Raw genomic sequence first — 8,785 nt, forward strand, 5'->3', positions numbered from 1 at the left:
TAAGCAACAGTTCACATTTGTTTTCTGATTTGATCAGGTTACTTAAGAGAAAAGCAGCTGTCATAAAATGACTCCTTAGGCAAAACAGAACCAGGAAAGGAAAGCCAAGGGAAGTGCCTCTGGAAAGATGAAATAATATTGTAGCTGAGACAGGAAATGCAACTGCTGAAGTAAACAAATTAGCAGGTTCAAAGAACTGAAAGAATTATAGATGACAAGAATGAACAATCTGTGAGCACTTTGAACTGAAAGGAGCTGAACCTGCAGCACGCCCTAAAGTGTGTCATCTCCAGAGCCCCAGGATGCCTAACCAGTATTGGTGCAGCCTTGTGAATGGGCACTCCACTGCCCCAGGGTCTGCCCAGTTAGGAGCCCTGATAGGGCTCAGCTGAAAAGGATCCATTTCCGACTCCTCAGACCCTTCCAATACTCACTGGGCATTTTGCAAAGGAGGAAAAGGAATATGAACTTCTGAAACTCAATCAGAATTCACCCACATACTAGGAAAAAATGTGCTGAGTATTGAAGTTACATAGTAACTCATCTAAGATTTAAGTTTGGAAAACTAAATTTAAAGTTAGATCAAAGCTGAGTTTATTTATGACAAATCATTTATTATATATTACAATAATTACAAAATTTTTTACAACTTATTGCCTAACTTTTGTTCTTGATACACAGATGATCAAGAACATGGATTTAAGAACATAGATTTAGGCAGTAACAAAAACCAGAAACTAAAATTACAAATTTCATGTCTCATTTCTGTGGCATAGAAAAGGCTATCATCAAAAGAGTAAAGTTACTAACAAACATACAAGGGGATTCCCCTTACACCTTTTTTCCCAGGAACTTTTGTCATCTAATGTATAGTAAATACATATATATATATACACACATGTGTCTCCTGCAAACATATACATTCACACAGTCACTGAAAATCTGACATCTCTCCCCCAGCAGAAAGCTCCCAGTCATTTTCCTTGAACATCTAATAGAAAAAAAATAATCTACAAGTCCATGGGTTTAAATTAGTCACCCTATTTCTGAGCTAGCTGTTATCTTCTCCCTGCACAGGGTTGTCACTGTAGCAAAAGGACATTGCAGTTTGTGATGAACAGCATCCAACCTACCTTCACCACAGGAAAGGTCTACTAGGGATACTGTCCCTCTTGTACCTAGTCTGAGTCACTGCTGCTGCTTGAGGAGTCTGTTGACATAACTTCTACATCATCTTCGTTCTCTTTATTGTGTCCTGGAGGCTCCAACATGAAGTCATTACTATGATTAGGAGGTAGCATGTTCATTGACATATCACTTGACTGCCAGGGGTACTGAGGAGCAAGCACATCTGGAAAACAAGGGACATAAGCAATCAAAGCATCAGTTTTGTATAACGACAAATTAAACATGACAGCTCAAACAGAACTTCCATTTAAAATCAAAACAAAATCTTAAAATCCTTTCTGCGTTTTGGACAGGTGAAACCCTTCAGTAACACTTGGAAAGCATCTCATGATGGAGCAGTTCTGTGACTGTGAAAGCCTACCCTGCCAGAGAGACCCATTTGTGCAGGTGGCTCTTGATCTCTCATCACTCGCCTTCAGAACAGTATGTATTCATACAGTGCTTTTCAAAGCACAGTTTGAACTGACTTAACATCCACAACCACTGGAAGTAATGAAAATTATCGGTCTCTGTCAGTATGCAAAAAAAGTATTAAATAAAAGAAATATTTAAGGTACACCATAAAAATGCGAAGTAAAAGGTTTTATCCAAAATTGGCTGAAATGCTTTGGACATGGTTGTTTCAACAGCAAATACAATGCAGCAAGTGCAAAGAAGAGTGTCCTATGACAAAACCAGGGCCAGAGACAGAGGTACTTGAGAGGTGGGAATGCTCCACTGTGCCCTAGCCAGGCCAGCTTCAGTGGCCTCTGACATCTCTCAGCTCTCATTGTTTCTTCTCTTCTTCTACTTCCAAAGCTATCCCTTACATTACTCCCTAGCAACCTATCTCCCCTGAACACTTCCCAGTCTATCCCTTCCTTGCCTCCAAAATGGTACTTGGAGCTAAGTCTATCCCATAGAAGAAACCAGCTATCTCCTGCTTACAGCAAGAATTAAAAATAATTAAGCAGTCAGAACTGAACAAAAACCCACAGACATGGGACTCTGAGTGCAGAAAAAGAGGGCACTAAGTAGGGGGTCATTCATGGTAGGCTTACTTTCAGTCTGGTGCTAAGTCAGAAGCACATGGATTCCACATGCATAGCAGCTTCTGATCTTTTAGTCTGCAGTCACCTGAGATTCCACATATGGTGTGCAGCCAGAGTCCCCTGCATTACCCAGCTATACAACTCTGGGTTGATATGAGGCCTTAATGCAGCCTTTTATGCCAGTTCTGTGCCCACTTGAGGAACATCAACAGTAGTACCAGGTGGTCTCAGCCCAGCTGTGGTGAAGTTAACCAACTTTATTTGAACCAGCTGAGAATGTAAGCCACTGTTTTACATCCCATGGCCATGGTTTAATGCTGGAACCACTCCATTTATTACACCAGGCTGAACATGGGTGCTAAGCAGCTTCAAAGTTTTGAGGCTGCCAAGTGGCCCAGGGGCTGGCTCATACATTCACTATGGACTCAGTGACTGGACATCTCTCTACAGAAATCTCCAAAAAGACTAGATTCCATAATGAGCATTCTCAGGACATAGTTTCACACATTTACAGATTCAGGATCCCTATTCAAAATGTCAGAGCAGCCTCAAGTTTCTTTTAAATGAATGTTTCCCTCCTACCTGACAGTCTCATTATTAGAGGATTTCACTCTACAGAGGATCCTCAGATTCAATTAAGAACTTTACTTGAGGAGTTTAAATCCCACATTTTCCAGCTTCTCAAGGAAAATTCCTGAAAATTCCTTTCAGTTCTTAGAGAGACAGCACACAAAGATAAATGGAGCAAGTCTACATCCGCTAAGGCACAGGAGCCAGACAGAATGGGCTCTACAAAAACTTAGGCAAATATATCCTCAAACTCCACGAAGAAGTCACAACCTTAACGTCTCCTCTGACCATGTTTCAATAGTACAGAAAAGATGCAGGGGCCTATCCTCAGCATTTCCCTGGTGGGTTGCTATGGACAGATGTCAGGGTCCTACTCCTGCTCAGCTCACTGACTCATTTTATCCAAGGCCAGAGGTTAACAAAGCAAGATGATGCAGAATTTCAAGTCACTTCCTAAAAGGTGACAATGGGCTTAGACAGATGATTGGAAACACAAAATCCAAGCTGACTATTTCTCCAACGGAGTTGCAATAATGTTTTTTTTAACAAATTCAACCTAATTTTTGAAAACAAGCTTTCCATAATGCCTGCAAGCAGCTTAACAGACAAGTAAAAACTGTTACACATCTCCTGTGAATCCAAACTAAGAACTTTTCCACAATTTAGTCTAACCATGGTAGACTAATACTGCACAGGTACAGAACCACTGAACTCTTGATTCAATTACTGCTAAATTCTACGTTGGCATGAATGAGTGAATGTCAACTGAAGTCAATGGAAGTGCCCATTTCACTAAGCAATTAAGGGATTAGAGCTCAACTCCTACACTGCATGTGTTATCTCACCAGTTGTCCCTTGCCATGTCTTTTCAATCCAGAACTTTGAAACAAACAGCCTCGCTATATAGAGCATAGATTAAAGAAAGGTGGGGGAGGACAATAAAATCTCTTTTCTTCCAAATACAGCTTTCACAATTCCATACTTTGCCAACACTACTAAGAAAAGGTTGCTCTGAAAATGCTTTTGCTAATATGATTTGATATAACTTAGTTTAAAGCCATTTAAAATAAAGTAACTGACTTCGGTTTATACCGACTTGGTTGTAGTGTCTGCAGGATGGTTTAGCAAGAAATAAAATAAAATTCTGAAATTTCTAATTGTTAACTTTTTTTACTAGGTCTTCACTGCTAGGGAACAACGTGAACCATTATTTTCATAATTTCACCTCTGATTAGCCTTTGCTAACAGAAATGTACAATTGCTATGGCTGACAAGGAATAAAGAAAAGCAAAACGAAACGGAGTTTCCCTTACCTGGCAGTCTCCCTGCTGCAAGTGCATCCCCTGGTAAGTGCCCATTAACTCCGTTGGTGGATGGGTTGTTCATCTGACCCAAGAGACCACTCCTCATCTCCAGATCTGTAGGATATGGCCTACGTGGGTCCCCTTCAAGAAAGATAAAAAAGAATGTTTTTAACTATTTAACAATTGTCTTACAGACATTAACTTTTTCTTCAGTGTCTAGTTTAATGACAAAAAAAACCAAAACAGGCTCTAATTACTTGGATCAGCATTGAGCATCACACCTGTTTTGTTAAAATCCAAGTCTGTCTTTCAGTTGGACTTTTTTCGGTCACACTTGGCAGAAAAAGCACATTGAAAAAATACACACACATGAAAACATCGCGAACAACCCAAAACAACTCAAACAAACAAAAAAAAAAAACCCCACAATGATTAACAGCTGAAAACAATGTTACTCTAATAAACTCCAGTGGTTTTCACTGTATCAAAACATTCTAAGACCAGATATTAACCATGATTTACTATAAAAAAGAAATCTATTGCCATAAACATGGTGGTTACCTGGTACCCATGTCAGAGGGGCACAAACAGCATTGCTAGCACTGATCCTGTGGGCATATTTAATTATTTCCTCAGAGGAAATGGCACCTGGAAGAATGGAAAAAAAAGTTGCTGCATTCTCAAGAGATTGCACCATGTAATTATTTCAGAATATTGGACACTAAAATCTAAAAGACTGGGAATGTAATTCTGTCAGACATCAAGAGCCTGGTTCAAACACAATGATTGTTTAGAAGATTCTCAGACTATGCAAAGATGAGTGTTGCAGTTTACGGCCACAAGTTCAGGACACCTTTGATGTCAACAGTTCTTCAACCTGGTGAAATGCACAAGCCAATCTCTTAAAGCAGTGTAACTTGACAAGCACAATTCATAAAACTCCAGCACCTGCTTTATTAGGGAATTTTCTGCAGTAAGGCATACTTTTTGCTTGGCTAGTAATTGTAGAGCATACATGTAGAAGTTCTCCTAGATGTGTGCCTGTATTAGAGAAACTTCATGAAATTCCTTCTTTTTTTTTTGATGAAAGAGATATAACCGAACAATAAAAGACATTGTGAAAAAAACCAAACTAAACCAAAACCACAAATAAAATGCCTACCAAATAAAAATAAAGGCAGTTTAGCTTGGTAAGTGCCACACATTGGCAGGAACTGCTACAAATGCAAACTAGTATCACCAACTAGTCAGTCTTTCAAATACAATGCACCTACACACAAACATTCTCTCCTTTCCTCTGCAGACCTACTGAGGCAATTTGGTGAGACACTCAGGTAATCAGATATACTATTATCAGTCCCAGACGACTGTTGAGACGCTTTACTATTAAGATATGTTTGCCACAAAAAATAATTAATTCCTGCCTTCATTCTGAAAAAATGGTTATAGGTACATAATGAAATGGAAATCTGTTTACACATAAAGAATCTGAAATCTGTGATGGCAGGATAAAAAAAAAAAAAAAAGGCCCTAATTTGAGCTCAGTAGTAACTTCCTTTACAACAGCATTTATGTAGCATGTACAATCACAGATACTCACCTTTTCTTGCCTTTTCAATTGATTTCAGCTTTTCCTTTGCTTGATAAACAGCTGTTGCCTAGTTGTTAAAAAGAAAACCCAACAAAGTAAACCAAACTTTCAATGCATCATTAATTTGTACACATGTACATAAAGTCATCTCTGTGAATAAACCCTTTAGTTTAATTGCATTTTAAGAGAGAAACTATTCAGTGAACATTTTCAGAATATACAGGGGAGAAAAGCAGGTTTAGAAGAAAATTAGCATGATAAAACAAAACTGAATACCATGATAACTAAACAGTATGTGATGACTGGAAAAAAAACCCCAAAGTACTAAGCTCTTACGAAGCTTTAAATATTTAAATCTTCTCAAACTAACACACACCACTTTCCCCAGAACCACCTTTTCCACAAGTAGATGCTCAAAAGCAAACACATGATTATGAACTTACCAGTATGTGCTCTGCTTCTTTCAGTTGTTTCTGCAGCTGTTGAATATCATTATCCCGCTTTTCTACTACCTTTTCTAAAAGCTGCATTTCATGATGGATTTTTCCCTGATCAACTGCCAACTTCATTAGCTCTTGAAACTCTCCATCCCTCTGAATCAGCAGTTCCAGGATCTATTGAACAAGAGTTTTATACAACTTTTAATTTGGCTAGAGTAACAATACACCCTCATGTTGTACAGTCGTGCTACAAAAAAGAGCAAATCACATCCATAGGAGGAGTATTTTTGTTTCAATGAAAAATGAAACCAAATTTCTTCCTATTTGCAGAAACAGCCTATGAAGCACACAACAAATGAACAAACAAACAAACAATGCGAGAACCAAGAATGCCTTTGTAGCAGGGCTCAAACCTCATCATCACCATTAGCCTGAGTGTAGGCAAGTGCAAAGGGAGAAAGAAAGAATGAACAAAAGACTGAATGAAACAATGAAAAAACTAGAAGAAAAGCATTAATTATGCTTACCCAAAGACATACAGTTTAGAAAGTCAGCTTACCTGGCTCTCCTCTCCAGGTTGTGGAAGCTTTTGGTTTCTTGAAATTGCCAAAATTTCAATTAGTTCCCTGAAAGAAAAACTCTATTTGCACCATTTTCTAGGGCATTATCACATTGTGTCATCCCAAAATTGTCAAGAGTGCTGGAATCATTACAAAAGTATTCGTGGGCAGGGACTTCTTAACCAAGAGAGCACATTTTCTTTTTTGCTTTATGAGCTCATGAAGTACTTGTATATTTATACTGATGAAATGTGCTAAGCTCCTGTCAAACTATAAAAGACAGAAGAAGAAGCTGAGAGGAGAAACAGCATTAATGAAGTCCCGTCATACCCTACTTCTACTGCCTTTGTCTTCACTATTTTACTTCTCTACTTTTTCTCCACTTTTCCCAACAGAGCAAGTTTCACACTTGTGTTTATAGCAATTAAGTCCATGCTTTCAAACACCTATAGAGTCTGTTGTGAAACTGCAAGTATTTCTATAATGGTATATTAGTTGTGTACCAAACACACAAAAATATAAAAACATTAATAATATTCTAGTGCTAGAAGTGCTTCTCAAACACACCTGATTATCCTTCCAGGCACCCAGATACTTTGCTGCTGTTCTGAAAAGCCAGCAAGAGCCTCTGAGGGGCCACAATGCAAAAGGAATTTCCTGTAAATTCAGCAAAGTTATTTGGCTTCTGAGGCTGTGGATGACAGTTTAACCCTATGCATGAGCAACTGTCTATCTGAACACACTGCTCCTTGGAAGCACTAATTTTTGGTCCCGTGTAAGCTCAGTGGGATGTACAGCTAATATCACAGAGAGGCCAGGACCTTAAAATGGAAACAGGTACTTATCAAAAACCCTCACCAGTAAAGCTCTAAATAGCATTTTAATCTCTGTCTCTTGGTCACTCCTGAACACTACAATGATTTTAAACAGTTAGAAAACAAAAAAACTTGTCGCTGTCACTAAAGTTTTATCCTACCTGACCAACACTGAGCAGCAGCAAATGAAATCTGTTTTAAGTAGGTCAACTACTGCCATCGAGGCTGATGTCATGGAGACTGTAATTCTGTCCTGACAGGCAGATAATGCGCAGATGCAGGCTGAAAACTATACAAAGGCGACAGATTATAGACATGTAGCTTCACTTTTGCCCCTACCACCAAACCAGTATTGTGACTGTGAAAGGCCTAGCTACACGGTGCTGCACTTTGCTGATCAACAGAGAGATCCACAAAATGCTGCTGGATTCATTATGGTGCAGCATCAGCTCCAAGTTGTTTTGGTGTTGGGATGGGGTTTTTTTTCCAAAAATACATGTTCTTCAGCAACTCTTGTGTCACAAACAAGACTAAGACTGAGAATAAAACCTAACCAGAAACAACAAGAGCCAGTGACCAATACCTTGTCCTACTAGTTGTACTCACGGAGTACTCATCCAGCCACATGGACAGTATGGGTTATTTCCACTGAAAATGTTTTCTTAAGCTCCTACTCTCCTCCAGAGGTGCAAAACAATTCAGAACCAGTTTAACTTCACTGCCAGCTGTGCCTCCAAAACATGGCTTGCCCCAACCCTGGCAGTGTTCCAGGACAGGCTGGATGAGACCTTGAGCAGCCTGGTCTAGCAGAAGGTGTCCCTGCCCATGGCAGGGGGAGTGGGATTAGATGATTTATAAGGTCCATTCCAACCCCTAAAACTCCATGATTCTATGATGGACAATTTGGATGAGAATTACCAGTCTGGACTGGAGAGCGTGGACTAAGTATCTGAGCATTTATATCACTCTAAAGACGAGTCCTGCAGTGACTTTTGAGTGACTTTAATAGAGGAAATGACCAGACAGCTTATGCCATGCGATGCTACCTACACTCCTCAGACTTAAGTATAATTTTTAGTGACTACTAAAACGTCTGAAATCAGGGTGTGAGTGTGCATTTCAGTGGAAACGCAGGCGTCACCCAAAAGAGAAAGGCCAAGTGGGAGACTGAGTAAGCTCTCCTCTCTGGAAACGGGAAGGGAAGCACCACCGTGACTTCCCACTGGGGTGAGCGCCGGGATGGGCGCGCAGGGCCGGGCCGGGCCCCGGCACAGCAGGAAAACGTG

General features: G+C 39.7%; 1 protein-coding gene across 1 annotated transcript; it reads right to left on the reverse strand.

The window, feature by feature from the left end:
* Nucleotides 1-740: 740 nt before the first annotated feature.
* MED4 (mediator complex subunit 4) lies at nucleotides 741-7,719 on the reverse strand. Its single transcript, XM_009070666.1, has 7 exons — nucleotides 7,661-7,719; nucleotides 6,684-6,750; nucleotides 6,128-6,298; nucleotides 5,694-5,751; nucleotides 4,655-4,741; nucleotides 4,103-4,234; nucleotides 741-1,351 (listed from the first exon to the last, which is right to left on the reverse strand). Exons 1-7 carry the CDS (start codon nucleotides 7,717-7,719, stop codon nucleotides 1,179-1,181), a joined length of 747 nt encoding a protein of 248 aa, XP_009068914.1. The 3' UTR covers nucleotides 741-1,178.
* Nucleotides 7,720-8,785: the final 1,066 nt, after the last annotated feature.

Source organism: Acanthisitta chloris, unplaced genomic scaffold, assembly GCF_000695815.1.
Source record: "Acanthisitta chloris isolate BGI_N310 unplaced genomic scaffold, ASM69581v1 Scaffold28202, whole genome shotgun sequence".
NCBI classification, from domain to species: domain Eukaryota; kingdom Metazoa; phylum Chordata; class Aves; order Passeriformes; family Acanthisittidae; genus Acanthisitta; species Acanthisitta chloris.

Bases quoted from the DNA above. Each gene is read 5' to 3' on its own strand.
- MED4 (XM_009070666.1), bottom strand. From the start codon at position 7,719: ATGGCAGTAGTTGACCTACTTAAAACAGATTTCATTTGCTGCTGCTCA. The intron at 6,751-7,660 runs GTAGGATAAAAC...TTTTTCTTTCAG, and splicing joins TGCTGCTCAGTGTTGGTCAG to GGAACTAATTGAAATTTTGG. The intron at 1,352-4,102 runs GTAAGGGAAACT...CTTGTTTTCCAG, and splicing joins TGCAGCAGGGAGACTGCCAG to ATGTGCTTGCTCCTCAGTAC.